Source organism: Biomphalaria glabrata, chromosome 14 (genome assembly GCF_947242115.1).
Source record: "Biomphalaria glabrata chromosome 14, xgBioGlab47.1, whole genome shotgun sequence".
Taxonomy (NCBI): Eukaryota; Metazoa; Mollusca; class Gastropoda; family Planorbidae; genus Biomphalaria; species Biomphalaria glabrata.
In genome coordinates, this window is record NC_074724.1 from 34375782 (window position 1) to 34392741 (window position 16960).

General features: G+C 33.3%; 1 protein-coding gene across 1 annotated transcript in view; it reads right to left on the bottom strand.

Moving 5' to 3' along the window:
• Positions 1–1708: 1708 nt before the first annotated feature.
• Positions 1709–16960, bottom strand: part of LOC106058957 (tripartite motif-containing protein 2-like) — a 52817-nt gene continuing 37565 nt past the window's right edge. Inside the window, exons 4-13 of the mRNA XM_056010462.1 lie at positions 14282–14430; positions 13497–13599; positions 13188–13358; positions 10980–11176; positions 9058–9151; positions 7876–8064; positions 6238–6404; positions 4720–5100; positions 3778–3966; positions 1709–2365 (exon numbers count right to left, since the gene is read on the bottom strand). Of these exons, the coding sequence (XP_055866437.1) occupies positions 1945–2365; positions 3778–3966; positions 4720–5100; positions 6238–6404; positions 7876–8064; positions 9058–9151; positions 10980–11176; positions 13188–13358; positions 13497–13599; positions 14282–14430 (2061 nt within the window). The 3' untranslated portion in view covers positions 1709–1944. The remainder of the gene's footprint in view (positions 2366–3777; positions 3967–4719; positions 5101–6237; positions 6405–7875; positions 8065–9057; positions 9152–10979; positions 11177–13187; positions 13359–13496; positions 13600–14281; positions 14431–16960) is intronic.

The following is a 16960-nucleotide window of genomic DNA, read 5'->3' on the forward strand; positions in this document are numbered from 1 at the left end:
AAAAAAAAATACATTCATAATATATTATTAATATGTCTATATACCTATTACGACATATGTACAAGTTAACAGAATATATTTAGACAAAGACATCAAGTTTTCAAATTAGAAATATACAAAGAAAACATTGGAAAATTGTAAAATAATTTTTAAATATATATACATATTTAAAGTTATTTTCTTAAAACATTGTTTTCTTTTATATTATGATGTCTTCAAAACAGAAGAATGACACTCACATAGCTATTCTCCAAAAAGGTTTAATGGTAAATTTCAAATGCTAAAAATTATTGCAACAAAAAAAAGGAGTGTAAAAGTAATTTAAATAAGTTACATTTTATAACTACAAGTGACATAGGTGTTTCACTATACTATGTAGGCAAAATAATATTGATATACGTATATATAACAATTCGTATGTACTAACTTGTTTACAATAGACTTTGGACTTCTTTTTATTTTTTTACTTTGTTATCTTCAGGTATTCCAGTTTGTTTACAACATTCCTTTCAGCCAGTCAATTTTTATCCTACTTTTTAAAAACTCTACATCAGTGTTGCCTAACCTTTTTTTTTCCTTGTGGTGGCCATATAAATTTGTTGACACATTCGTCACCGGCCGCACCACATCAAATAGTTATTCAGTCCAATGGAACTGAGTCCTCCTTGCTTCATTATGCACTGCACGTAGAATGTAGGAGGGGAGTTGCCAGAATGTCGTTCGATTAGGGTTCGAACTCAGGACTAATTTCAGAACACATACCACACAACCAAGGAGCCATCATGGATGGCTGCCTGGTCATGCGGTTTGCGCGCTGGACTTTTGCTCAGATTTATGGATGGTCCAGGGTTCAAACCCTGCCCGCTCCCATCCCCCGTCGTCCTGCGGGAGGTTTGGACTAGGAAGTAATTATCTTCAATTCTGAAGGAACATCCGAAACATGTAAAACATTTTACAAAAACATTTTTACAAACATGCGTCAAGATCTGCGGCATTTAGTCACTTATCATCTAGAGTTTGTTAAAACTCAACAATGGTATATAATTATGTTTGAATCTTTTATTGAATATTATTAAATCCCTTGACAAATTCTTCACTCCAAGTGTTTTTCCCCTTTCACATTGGAACCCTTTGCCTCAATACCAGTTCTACTATCTACAGTGTAATTCTAACATTTTTTATAAAATTATAACATTAAAAGGATGAAATAACTATCAAAAGTAATAAATTTATACTGAGATGATGATTTATATAAAGTTGTATTAAACATATTTACAAGAAATGTTGTTTAAAAAAAAACAACTGAGGGCTTGACATTTAAAACAAAATATGTTTTGAATGACTCATTACCAACTGGCAACATCTGGTTGTAGCAAAAAGGTCATGTTTTGACACTGTAGGCCTGAGAAAGACAATATGTGTTGCTTAACAGATAGCATATGTAGGTCAGTGATTCTTACATTTATGAAGATGGAAAAGCCAGGACAATAATATAGATCTGGACTTAATCAGAAGTAGTCAACTAAACTTATGTATTTATAGACTTCATTGATCAATAAGTGAAGATTAACACTATTCAAGCATTACAAAGCATATTTTATTTTACTTTGGCTATATTTGTTAGAAGAATACCTACATTAATTTCCAAAACTACAAAATTCTCTCCCTTTGTACTAAATTGACAAAGTTGAGTAAAATTTAACCAAAATTTTTTTTTTTTAAATATTTACAAGTAGCTTTAATTGATGAGGCACCTCTAGAGGGCCACTTTAATGAGATTTTATGCTTAATGAAAACACAATAAAAGTTGTTCATGGGAGTCAATACTTTGAGAACTACTGAAGACACTTTAATTAAGGGACTAAAGAAGTTATCTCCTTACATGATAAGATTGTAGGAAGTTTAGCTCTTAAAATAGCAAGAGCTTACAATAGAAGCGTTGTATCAGTTGTTAGTGTGTCTGGGTTTTAAACTGTTAGGAAGATTGGGGAAAGGGGGCTGCTGCGCTGATGGGGACTTAGGGGAAAAGCTCTCGCTGTGCCTCCTGTAGCTGTGGAAGCCGGCGCCAGCCGTGTGGATGGCCCCAGGGTGGTTGAACATCTTGGCATAGCTGGTTCCGCTTCCCTGGCCACCGTAGCTGCTCAGCCGCCTGACGCCCAAGCTGCCGTAGTGGTGAAGTATTGTCTGGTCCTTCTCTTCGTTGGCCCCGTGGCTGCTGGTGACGGGGCTTTTGGGGGAGTGGGGCTCACTCTCGTAGCTGAACACTTTGACCATACCGTCTGACTGGACCACCACTAGTTTGCTGGACTGGGTCATTGCAAGTGCCACTGGTCTCTGCAAGCCAGTCTCCTTGTCTATCACAACCCTACAAAGAAATGCACACAAAGTTTGTTGTTATATTTGTAAAATAGTTCTTGTATAGCAGACCTTTCATGTCATATCATGCTCATTATGCTAAGATCAAATCTCTTCTGTGCTTTTTGGCGCTCAGCAAACACAATACAGCTCTAGTTCGGATTCAAACTAAAGCCCCTTTAATAGGCAGCCAAGTGGTCTATGACACCTGATAATCCCATAATTGAGAATTTTTTTAGTAAGATAATTAATGTATTATTAAAAAATAACATTGAAAACTTATTTTTTTTTATATTCAAATAAGTGAAATACAATTTTATTACAATAATGCTGGTTCTTTTTTTTCAGTTTGTCTACATATAATATGTAACAGACTGGAATAATACTAATGAAATAGCATAAGGACACATGAATGATTAAAAGTAGGTGTTGTACCATGAGCATATTTTAATTATTTTTTTTAGCTTGTCTTCTTAACTCTTTCTGTCCTAACCGACGATACAAACGTTGATTCCATCAGAGAGTGGTAAATAATTACAGAGAGAAAGAGTTAATACTGTTTTAAAAATCTCATGTGTTTTACAAATATTATTACTTAATTTTTAAAACAAAAAAATATGCTTTTGGAAGACCATAAATGGTGTTTATATAGCTATTTCAAGGAAGACAACAAAATGAGAATGTTCAATGGACTATATTTTGTTGATGGACTTAACTCCCATTTTCCGTCCCTATGTTCTAATTTACAAACACAAACACATTCAATCCAACAGTCTGCCAGAACCTCAAGTATATTTCTTTTTAATCTGTAACCAATCAAAATCTGACTGACTTCTACACAAGTTCTAGAAATGATTTTACTTTTTTTACACCAGAAGCCACTGCTATTTGAACTCAGGTTCCCGTGAGTAACGCCAAAATTCTTTTTTCTAAACTCATAGCTCTTCTCTTAAGTTTTCTTTGCATATGGATTTGGCAATATTAAAATGTGTTGCTGGTGTTTCCAAAGCAGGCTAGAGTGAATAGTATAGAAACAGGTGGACCTCATATCTCAAATTAATATACAAGTTCTTAAATCTGCATTCCTTTAAAAAAAATTTTTTAACTTATGCAGGTCAACAAAATGTGATAGGTACAATGAAATGTGACAGGTGAACAAAATGTGAAGAATGAATAACTAAAGATAACACTGACATCAACAGATATTGATAACATTTTCTAAGTTTCTAAAAGATTAAGTTTCAAAAAGACTGAATTGGGAAGTAGAGTTTATCTAGAAGACATTTTTTAGGTCATTTCTGATGACAAAACCCCAAAAATGTTTTTGGCAATCCTCATCATCTTTTTGATTAAAATGTTAATATTACAAAATAATAAAAGAATGGTCTCATCTATGCAGCTTTTAGTGTTAAAAAAAATTACCTCTGAAACTGTCCATTGGAGGTCAAAAGATGAACTCTGTTATTAGCATATTCTGCAATGAATACATTTCCCAACTTGTCACTGCACACTCCTTGTGGCTTCCTAAGGTCATAGTCATGATCTGAAGGGTAGGAGTAGAGCTGAGCTCCATCTTGCGACAAACACACTACACAGTTTCCTGTAATATCACTGAAAAAATTTGTGCAGGAAAAGTTAGACAAAAAAAAATTTGGTTGTTGCAGGCGAAAGTAACAAAGTCTTTGGTTTGTACAGGAGAAAATAGCTGACATTTGGTTGGTACATGAGAAAATAGCTGACATTTGGTTGGTACATGAGAAAATAGCTGAAATTTGGTTGGTACATGAGAAAATAGCTGACATTGGTACATGAGTAGCAAAGTTTTTACATGAGTAAGCTGGAGGGATTGCTTCCTCAATAATCATAAAATATTGAATTAATTTAAACTTTCAAATATAGGTGCAACTTTACATGAAATATTTGACACCTGAAAAACTAGAAATGTGACTACAAAATCTATTAACCTACAATAACAAATATATTAGCTAAACAATTTTACAATACAACAATGGCTCCAGTGAATGAGCTAAATTTAAATCAAAGTGCAAGGCAAGGTTTCCAAACTCTGCGCTTCCACTTTATGATGAATGCAAGTGCTGTGTAATTGACCCTAGGGGTTTTTAATGGTAAACTCTACAAAAAAGTATTTTTTTCTTTTAAATAAGTATTCTGATTTGAACCAAGGCTAAAGAGAAATATGCAGTAAGGGCCCCATAATAACCTTTAGATGTTTTTTTTTACTTGTGTAATTATCAAGAATAAACAAAATTTAAAAAAATATTATACATGTATTAAAATTGTTCAAAAAGTGTAATAATATTTTAGTGTAAAATTTAGGGCAAAACAAAAACAAAGAGCTCTCACCTGACAATGTATGTACCATCTTTTGTAAATGTAACATATCTTGGCGTTTGAAACAATGGATCCCCCGTGCTGTTGTTCACTGACACTGTTCTTATTACCTCCCCTAGCCGAGAAACGACATCCAGGCAGCTGTTGTCAAGGGAACTGGCAAGGAAGTGACGAAGACTGGGAGAGTACTCTAAACCATCATACTGTTTCTGCGTGTCAATCTTCCGCTTCAGGATAAATTTGGTCAGGGTGGACAGGATCAAAATCTGTTTTCCCACGACAGAGACGGCCACCTCATCCTCACCAAAACTTGTAATGTCTCTGGGCTCCTCACTGAGGGCCAGTTGGTCGATGCGCTCACCTGCGCTTGAAAACTTCTGCAGGACGTGACTCCTGTTAAAAAAAGCAGACAGAAAAAAAAAACAAACTCATCAAACAAGTTATTAACGACAAGCCTCGTCACTAGGTTTTTGTAAAGCGTCTTTCATGCTTATAGCATGCTCAGTGCGCAATGGGGGAGGGGTGTTTGGGAGTAGGTTTCCATGCTGCCTTTAGGAGCACAGCAATCATAATTCTGCTTGAGTTGGGTTTTAGGTTCAAGCCTCATGATAACTAGCCAAGCGTTTTTTGACTCTCAGCCAGACACTCTTAAAAGGTCTTCATGATCATCAAAAGCATGCTTTAATAGTTTTAAGCTTAGAAAAGCTGGGCCATGGGTTACCATAAAGAATACTTACATTCAATAACTGCCCTATCATGAGATTTATGCTTTGAATTCTGTGATGTTACTAAGTTTTGAGATCTAGATCAAGTGATTAAGCATGTGCATATACTGATTCGTAACAGGACACAAAACTTTCGTAAGTCCAGTAGTCATGCATGCAAGCCTGAGGTTTAGAAACTGACTAAAACAGAAACCATGATAAATACCTAGGATCGGGAGGTCCCCACAAAAAAAAACAACAACCTAATAGCTCTCTATAAAAAGCTATCCTCGATGATACTGAATGGTGAACCCACACTATTCAGGAGCTAGACTGACCACACTACCAGAAAACATTTATTGTGATAGATCAAAGTTTATGAACCCAAAAATTAAGTTAATTTAATGGGGTCAAATCAAGGATGGTATCGTCAATTAGGAGAGAAAGAGTTAACAAACAAGTGGCTAAAGAATGTTGCACGTGTACAGACCAATAATCAACTGGCTATGAAAATCAATCTTATAACAATTGTGATGGTATGTTAGAAACAAAAAACTTTAAAAATTATCATGTGATCCTAGAGAACAGACTGTCAGCTGAGCTAACTTTTAGCTATAAGTGAACTACTGCTGTCATTATTAAACTTTTGACTGAAATATGGTGTTGAAAATTATCAAAATTAAAAGTCAAATAGCTAAGAATGGATTTTTAGGCAGATTTTGTTCAAAATGAAAATCCATTATTAACTTATTGTTTTATTTATATTTTTTTAACTTGAATTTTTTTAATTTCTAATGAATCATCACACATGCTTGAGGGAACTAACCTACTATCCAAAACCACAATATCATCTCTTGATGTCACAGTTACCCCCCATAGGGAGAGTCCTTCATCTACAGAGCCATCATCAACTTTGATCTCTCCCAGTTGGTCAAAATCTTGGTTGAAAGCCTTGACCTTCTTGTCGATTTCAAAATTCACTTTCCATTTTAGCTGTGTGAAGAAAGAAATGCATAATGAGCCAAAACAAACACACATTAAAAATTCAATGAATCCTGGGGGAAAAAATGAAAAAAAAATTTTTTAATTATTTATTTTTTAAAGTTCACTAACTTTTTTTTTTTTATAAGTCCGAAAAGGATTAACATTTAGCCAGCTTTTTGAAGCTGAAATGAAGGCTCTTTATCTGTCCGTCCCATAGAGAAGTAGTGCACTTCTCAGCAGGCCCACAATGCCAAAAAAGATTCAGTGCAGGATTCTCGTAAAAGTTACACAAGTTGGCATTAAAAATATAATACCTGGACCTGTAAAGGGCCAATGTCTCAAATAGCTTAGGGTCTCAAAGTCTAAATCCAGTTCTGAGGATGTTGGTGGTGTGGGTTCCTGAAGTTAGAATGGGTTGGGATTTTTTCTATCTTCACAAAGTGATTGATAAAATAATTTTGTAAAATTCTAAACCAAGTGTTTTCACAAGGTTTTTACAGCACATCCTGTATGACTAAAAAAAGCAGAAACATTAGCTGTTTTAAACAGTTTTTATCGTTTAAAGATGTTGATCTACAAATGGGTTTATCTTATTCCCAAACTGAGAAAATGTTTTCTAGCAAATCTAGAATGGTTGCCTTGTACAGTGATATGCAATCTGGGCTGTTATTTTGATGGTCCCAAGTTCGAACCCTACCCCCTGCCATCCTGTGGGAAGTTTAGGCTAGAATGTAACAATCTTCAGTTCTAAAGAAAATTGGAAAGATATACAAGAAACAAACAAGGGAATGGGGTGCTGCTGGGTGGGCTTAGAAGACTATGTGAAAACTTCTACAAATTCTCTTCCAAAAGAATGTGCAGAATCAGAAAAAAACAACAACAAGTAAATGACTATGGATGGATTTTAATAATGTTGCTTAAATAGGAATGTCACAATAGATATGACTTGTATAAGTCCACTTGAATGTGTTTCAGCTGTATAATAAAAATACTGGAAGAAAAAAGTATATGCCCACTTAAATGTGACCGCATCACAAATGAAGAGATTAGAGACAAGGTTACTACAGCGATTGGACCCCACGATGACCTGCTAATTATTGTAAAAACAAAAAAACGCAAACTAAAACTCTGCGGCCATATTACAAGGTCTTCTGGGCTTGCAAACACCTTCCTTCAGGGAACAGTACCAGGAGAAAGAAGATGAGGCAGACAGAGAAAGCAGTGGGAAGACAACATAAAATAATGGACAGGTCTGCCATTGAAAGAAGTTCTATCCAAGGCAAAAGACAGAGAGGAATGGAGAAAGACGGTTGTGTGGTGCCCCAAAGGGTTGTGTAATGAAACTACTGGAACACAGGTGATAAAAAGATAATTTGAAACTTTAATTAGTTAAAACAGAATATGTGATTTGTAAAGGCAAAGGGATCTCTCTGAATACAATTCTGTAAAAAAACAACAAAAAACAACTTATTTTCTTTACCTGATCTTCATAAGTGGAAGAGTTCTTTCCCTCGGCTTTCATCAACAGCTCCTTCAGCTTGTTGTAGACATCCAAGACCTCAGAGCTACTGCCATATTTCAGAAGAGTATCAAGTCTTTCCTGTGCCGATGTCAGAATGGTCATGTCACAGACATCCACAATCCCATTTGAATATTTAGACTCTGACAACTGCAGCGAACAAAAAAAAAAGGGAGACTAAGGGTTATTGGTGACTGAAACATTTTTCTGGATTATTTATTCAAACTGATGTTCACAATAATTATATCTTGAATGCACACACACAAAAAATGGATACAAAACTCATCAGTAAAATCTTCGTAACTTTTTAACCAACGCCAAATCAATATAATGGATCAGCTACCAGAAAATCTATTTTTAACCAACTTATTCCTATTTCTCTCAGAGTAGGCAATATAATAAAACCAAATACTTCTATAAGTCTCTTCTTTTTTTTCTGTTTCCTTTTACTATCTCCCTGCTGTGTCATTGTTCCAAAAAACAAACATCAAATACATTGTGTGTTTAACATTTCTTACAATATATTACAGAGGCTGAAAAATAGATCATTTTATTTCTTTTTTAAACAACTGTATATATGGATTTGAATTCAAATTGATATGGATACAAAGGTATAAGACTTTAAATTGATATTGATCAAAATGTCAATAAATGTGTAATAAGAAGTTAGTTTACCAACAGCATAACACTTGAATTAGTAATAACACGAATATAGATATACATAACAATAAACTTTTGATGTTTTAAGCAATGAAAACAATATGTATTAGTTAACTATAAATGATTTATATACAGTTTCTAATACTCTACAGAATTAAATTGCAAGGTAAAAAAAGTTCTCCTTTCAGACCTTGCTATTTATATTTCTAAAGCCAGTGGTTAACAAAGGTGTCAAGTGGCCAGCACAAATAAATACCTTAACTTTCCCAACTAGTGTCAGATAGCCATTAGAATTAGACTTAAGGGCATCGTGATGAATCATAAAAACCCCAGTCTTCATTATGATTCAAACTTGAGATCCCCTAGGAAGACAAGTGTCTTACCAATCAGCTACTACACCCCACCTATAGAATTATAATGATGAATAATGTCGCATGTCTATCCTCCCATCAGCGACTCATCAACATCACATGTATTAATCACCTTTTCTCTTAAATGTCTGCCAGCTGAATGAAGCTCCTCTAGAAGATCTTTCTCACTCATGTCAATCTTTCTTCTCAGCTCCTCTGCTAAAGATCTAAGAAAACATTGAAACAAAGTTAAGTGTCAGGCAAGGAAATATAGTTTTGAGTAGTGATTTTCCAAAACACTCACGATTCTTAAAGACAACCTGCACGCATTATACCACTGTTACATAAGATCTGAACGAAGTGGTCGTCTCCTTTCCATTAGAACTAAAACAGAAAGATTTTAAAACTCCTTTATCCCACTATGGTCAGAGTGTTACAAGATCAACTGTCGTCATCGAGAAGTACATAGAAGTCCAATTCATAAAGCGCTGGTTGTGAATGTGTATGTGTTTGGTGAGTGAATGTTGTTCGAATTTTTCATCCATATTGTTTTTGTAAAGTAGTTATGCTGAGGTAGTCAATTGTAGTCAAACGGAATTTCCATTTGATTGGATCAATAAAATTATCTTATCTTAATGCTTCAGATGGTCTTGTCAAAAACAATCAAGGCATAAAAGGCGAGATGAATGACATTAAGGAATGGACAGGCCTATCTTCTGACGACAGGATGAAAGCAGAAGAGAAATGAAAAAAAATGGCATGGACTTGGCGCAACATATATGGGATAGAAGAAATCTGGCCTGCTTTAAATAGTATTGATCAAATTAGAATCGGTAATTACATTGACATTTCCAAAATGAAAGTGGGTCATAATTGCTTCAATCGATTGTAGACATTTTTGAAACAATTTAAGAGCATGCCTCTTTTTACATACTCTGTTGTAATTTTATTTCTAGATATTATTTCAATCAATTACTGTATATTCTTCTTCTTCTTCTAGACAACTTTTTTTGCTGCTGAGCTCCGAGCTCTTTTGCAAACTGTCCCAAAGAAAAATAGTGTGCTGTTCTCTTCAGTTGTTCAGCACTGCCGTACAGGGTGTTGGTTATGTTGGGCTATAGTGGCAGTAGGGTCTGCCTAAGATGGATTAAAATGGGACATTTCAATAGGTTATGATTCACAGTTTCAAAAGGGTGGCACAGTGGGATTTATTCTGTTAAGGTGATAATTTTAAGTTGTGTGTCCTGTTCTTAGTTGGAAGATTGTAGATTGTTCTTTGCGGGGATGGAAATTGATGCTATCCAGTTTGTTTGATGTGGTCATTTATTTGTACATAGCTCTGCCTTTGCTTCCTGATGCCAATTGGTTGAGCCACTCCACTTTTCGATTAATGGCTAAAATTCACTTGAGAGTAACTAAAGTATATTTAAATATAGAGAGAGCAGTGCTGTTGAAAGAAGGTGTTATTCAATCTTATGGTTGACTTTGACTATACAGCTAAGCCATGTTAAAATTTTGGTTATACACTGGCCATCAGCACTTGGAATGAGGAGGTGATAAAGTTTTCATACACTTTAGATTGAATGTATAGTTTTCTTTACACTAGGTTGTAAACAATTACTAAATAAATTTAAATGACCTACAAAACAACAAAGTGGGCAATAATGGCTGAAAGAGAATTACAAATTTTGTTTTTGAAAGTCGTAGTGACATTTCTTATTAACTGCACAAAGAAATTATTAGCTCATTGAATCTGTACACAATATAAAGCTTTGTATTTTTAGATTTCTTATTCCATATGTTAGGACAAAGTCATATAGATACATTTTCTTTCCTAGTGGCATTATAACATACAAAGGTTGTCTGAATCAGCCAGGAGAACTTAACACTAAGAGAAGCGCAATTCTTTAATTAACATGAATGACTGGATTAACACATGGATAAGAAAGCAGAGTTATAGTACTTTTCTTTTTATCTTCTGATGAGATAAGATAATTATACAAGTTTACCATGCTTATTTGTCAGGTCAGGATTTTAAAACTATTTCATACTAACCTGATATCTGTTTCCGCTTTTCTTAATGATGCTTCAAAAATGTCTTCATGCGTCTGCAGACTTGGCACAGAGTCATTTCCTTCTTCCTTGAGAGACCTGAGCCTTAGAAAGACTTCTGCTACATCTGCATCCAATGTTTTCACAGCGTCAGAAACTAAAACACAGTTATCACACTTCCTATGCACTGTGGCAAAACACTTTTGAATACATTGACACAATGGTTAGAAATGTTATTTAACATTAATAAATAAACATTTAACATTAAAATCAAATGATACAATAAAAATGTATTTGTAATGAACTTTGCAGGCATTATTGATTGAGAGATATAGTATTTGTATTAATTGATTTATGTCACATGAAAGTACACTCACTGGTTCATCTCAATACTAAAGTAACAAAATCTCAATATTAAGTTGGCTGAAGTATCATCCTTCCAAATTCAATCCACAGAAAAACAATATAAATGCAAATGATAAAACAAATAGCAGTGAAAAACTCACAGATATAAACTGTATAATCATTAGCACTATCAACTGATAAGGTAGCTCAACTGACTGTATGAACTAATCAATAAAAACAATGAACAACAATGAACTTCAATCTCTTTCAATGTTTTTTTTGTATAGTCCTGTGTAAAGATCTTTACAGATATGGTACCGCGATAATTCTTGTCCCAATAGACTTTCCCTTTCAGCCAGTGTATTTGCTTACTGGTCACTTCTTTACTTTGAAGCTTCACTGGACATCTAGAACCTTCTAGTTCTTTTTCCCCACCTTCTTTGTGAATCAGTGGACTGGACTGACATTGAATATAGGTCATGGTAGTAAATCCACTATTTGATTGAGAGTCTTTAAAAGAAACTGTGGTAGAGGCTAGGATGGTATCTCTACCTTATGACTAACATTGGAGTACAGGTGGAGTACGGGCCAGTACAAGTCATTGTGCTATCCACAAAGCATTCTTTATTAACCACTGAAACAGCTGAACGATTAATCTTACAATTAAATCTATTGATATTCTGGTGAGAGATCACCATGTTTGCCCTTTATCACCAGAAAGTCTCAGGGTGTCCTGTTTCAGCATGAAAATTGATACCTTAAGAGCACAGGTCATTGGTCATTGTACTAGCCACAAAGCACTCCTTATTATCCACTGAAATACCTGACTTTATGGTTAATTCTAATGATATACTGGTGTCAGACCACCATGTTCGGCCTTGATCACTAGATAGCCTCAGGGTGTCAGTCTTGTTTTAGTTTGAAAATTAATGTCTAAAGAACTACCTTTCTGTACCAACAGTACACGGTAATGTTCCTGGCCTCCTATCAAGGCATCGGGAAATGAAAATGGGGTTCCCAGTAAGTGAACACAGTACTACGGTGACTTAATGTAGCAATGAGGATAAAACAAACACTTAAAGGTCCAATTCTGAAACCCTGAATAGGTATGAGGGAAGTAAACTCAAAACTGTGTGACCCAAAACAGAAGAAGGAAAAAGTCTTATCCTAATTCATGACATTGGGATGTTGGTTAAAGCTCAAGATTCAACTAAGCTGACCAACAGTTTGTCTAGCTTAAGGATAACAAGTACAATGATCATACTTTCTCAGCTAGCATAACGCATCACTAAACATAATACACATCAGTGTGCATATAATATAAAGATGGCTGCCCAATCAAGTGATAAATGTTTCAGACAGTCATCCAAAGGTCTTAAGTTCAAACCATGCCTACCGCCATTCTGAATGTCTGGGCCAAATCATAATTTATTTTTACAGAAATGTCAGAAGCATGTAATAATAATAATTTATAGAGGGCTATTAACAAACAAAATGTAGGCTCAAGGCACTGTGATAATATTACAAACATAAACACGAGAGCTAAAATGACAAACTAATCTAAAAAAGTTTTAAACAGATAGGTCTTAATGTTCTTTTTGAAAGTAGTGTAGCATGTTGTCTATCTGAGATCAATGGGGAGTGAGTTCCAAACTTTTGGTCCAAGCACTGAAAAAGCCTGCAGACCGTAGCTTTTGAAATAGAAACGTGCTGATAATAAGAGTTGAGTGAACTTTAAAATAATGCCTTCAAAATCAAGCCAGCACCAGGATTTGACTGTTGTACAACAAAGCTTACTATACAAACACTCTACCCCACAGCCCAATGCATAAATATAGATCTGGCCAAGCCAGGGTAGGTCCTTACTTCAACACAGACTGGTTCCTTACAGTTCATGCAGTACATCTTCACATCTTCCTCATGCTTCACACATTTCTCTAGGACATTGTCCTTCAGGACATTCTCAAGGGAGAGGTTGTGGAGCTCTTCAAGGGAGATCACTCTGTGATCAGAAGTTGTCTTCCCACAGATATGGACCTGTTGTAAGAAAAGAAATATTTAGCTTTAAATAATTGTTTCCGAACATGTATATGAACTTGACAGCGACAAGACTTCCATCTCATAGCTCAATGAATAGCGGAAAGTAAGAATTGGATGAAAAAATGACAAGTTTACCTTTAGACAGTCGCCACAAATAGCATCATGACATTGCATGCACCAATTAGTCGCTGCCTCTGTTACATCTCTTCGACTACAAATGTCACATGACTTTTCAGAACTAATTAAGACAAATTTTATAAATTTTTATTTTTTTTACAAATGAGTAAAGTTAGAACAAATAAAATACAGTTACACAAAAAGATAACATAAAAGAAAGTTTCTTATTTTATACGCTAGGACAAATTCATACATGTCTTCCCTAGAGTCAATAGAGGGTCTAAATCTGTCAAGAAAACCGATAGCTTGGTAGAGTCTAAAGAGCTTATATATACCAATATGTCTGATTTGTTTTGATATTCAATTTCTTTTGTACAGCACATCTTTCATTCTATAGCATGCAGAGTGCCTTCTGGTCCAATCTCTTTTGTGGACCTGTGGGGGAGGGAGGGTGGAGGGGTATCTAAAAGAAGGTTCCTGTTTTGCTATTGGGTGGTCAGAACACAATGCAAGTCAGGGTTATTCCTTCAGAAATGACTCTTGAACTATTCTGTATCTCAGTGAACTATAAAAAGTATTCTTTTAAATGCTTACTATTTATGTCCTGTAAAAATAAAGCAAACTTATTTATTTTTGTTAATCAACATGCATTTAGTTGTTTCAACTCCTGATTCTCATATCATTCATCCAATATTAAGACTTATAAAGATTCTACACTTTAAAAAAAACAGCAACACATGGCATTTAGAAACAAATTTTAAAAAGAAAATATACTAAATTTAATAAAAGACTAGATCTAATACCTAAATGCTTGAATGACTTCGATTAACTTGCATGTAAATGTATCTGTTTTGAAACTATCAAGATATGTCTGATTATCCACATCTGAAGGTACAATGATTGGTTTAGAACATTTGGGGCATGGAAAACTTCTTTGACCATTTTCTGATATCTAGAAATCAACATTAAATTTAATATTAATAAAGATTCTATTGAAATTATATTACATAAATATCAGTATGGCATGTTACATATAGATCTAGAGTCTAGATCTCTCTATTTAGGTAGTTCGATAAAAAATTCAAACTCACAATATACTAATAAAACTTATATGGTTGAAAAGGGCTTGAAAAAATATTTCCAATCATACTAAATTTATCATTGTATGACAAGTGGAAGGGGAGATATTAATTTTTATTTGAGAGGGGGAAAGTCTTCATTTTTTAGATCCATGTCATTTCTGTTCACTACCGGAAGTTGAATCAAACTGGGAAATAGGTCAAGAGTATTTTTTTGTTTGTGCTGCCAATTTATCTAATTTTGTGACAAGAATGATCCTCAATTTTTTTCTAATTTTGTTTTGAGTTTCTCTTTATTGCATGTAACATTGAATCAATTTTGAATGTATTGATAGGATTAATAATTATTATTTAAAGAAATATAAGTGTACTCTTAATGAATATATAGTAAAACACTATTTGTAATTGAAAAGTACTTATGTTTGTTAAAAATTCATTTTGAAAGATTTAAATCTTGAAAGAGAATTTTTTTTTTATTTAAGTGTCTGGTATCTATACTTTTAAAGTATGAATTAATTATTATGCTGAAAATATTATTTAAAAAATTGAAAAGTAACACTTTGATTTTAAGTAATTTTTGAAGAATGAAGTAAATAATTTTTAAATCTATATCAAATCTGCAACACAAGTTAATGAAGAACATAATTAATATTATGAAAAGAATAGATGCATTCTAAATATTAATACCTAATGCATGATTTTATATAAGAAAAATGTCTAGATATTCTATTTTATGGGTTGATTATTAATCAAAATAGATTTTTTTTATTGCAACAAATGTTTGTTGTTGTTTTTTTGGAAATAAAATAGCATATTTACAATCATAACAGACATCAGCAAATCAATCAAATAAAATTAAAATACATTTAAGGAAATGTAAAATATTATCACAATTAAAGAATAATTATAATCTCAGCATCATCCATAATTTTTCTAATAGGCTATGGGTAATCTCACAGATTCTTAGATTATTTGCTGTTGTAAACAATATATTTTCTTTAAGAATAGGCACACCAACATCTTTCAAAGCAGCTTTTATTTCATTTGCCATTTCATTTCTTGCTCATTTGTCCACACTAAATTAATTAATCCATAATAATTTCCCCACATCTTTTTCTTGGTAAACAAAAAGAAAATTTATCTCTTGCTCATCTCTTTTTTAGTGCAATAATAATTTCCCCACATCTTTTTCTTGGTAAACAAAAAGAAAATTTATGTCTTGCTCATTTCTTTTTTAGTGCAAAGATAATGCAAGCGTTGTTGCCATTGACTTTTGTCTTACCATCTAAAAATAGCCATTTTAGCATTTGGTGCTTTTCATGATAATAAATTAAAAAACCTAAGATTCTTTCAGCCCAAGTATTGTGGTGAAGCACATTTTTTTATACATACTAATGGGCCTGATAAATCCCTTTGTAATGAGAAACTCATTAATATGCCCAGTGTAGACTGAGGTATAGTTTGATTTAAAAATTGATGGAGTTTACTAACAGTAGAGATATCATGATTTGATAATTAATTTAGAGGACAACTAAAAGCATTAATCTGAGAGTTAAATAGAAACTCTGGTGCATCTAGCAATTTTTAATGCAGTGTAAAGTGTCCTTGATGTTTCACATAAATGTGAAAAACAAACCTTAGTATTGCCTTTAAAAATGTAATTCAATTTCTTATATTTTTGTATTTAACAATAATAGCTATATAATATTTTAATTAAAAAATCTTAAAATTAATAGTAATAAAATATAATAATAATAATAGTAAAAAAAAATTATAGTGAAATAATAATAACCTAGCTAGAGTAGTTGATAATTATATGATGCAAACAAAGCTTAAATTCTATGAACATTACCAATAACTAGTGGTACAAACTTATTTAAAAGATAAATAAGAATTTTTTTAAATTGTATAGATTACATTAAATCATATATTGTATTGAATTGGAATAATTAGAAAATTATTTAACCTTATGTAAAAATAATTAATTTTATATTTAGATTAATCAATGGCTTTTAAAAAGAAATTATTCAAATCATAGATGGTTATAAATAGGGGGCCGATTGAGATGGATTTAAATACGTACTGACAGTGATGGATGTATATATGTTTTAGCAAAGCTCTTGTTTTCATGGATAATTTTGTTTCTGCCAACTTGTCCAAAAATAAAGTGTTCAGTGCTGAAAAATGTCAACTATCGATAATTGGTCACATATTTGAGTGAATCGAGAGGACTTCACTCGAAGACGTTTTTCTAATTAAATCTGATTGAAAATATGCTTCTAAGTTATCAATTACGAATCTTTAAGTAATTACCCAGATGAGCCTCTTTTGAAAAGGATGAAACACGGATTATTTCAATTGACAAACATAAAAACAAAAATATGCAGTCATTTGATCTTCATT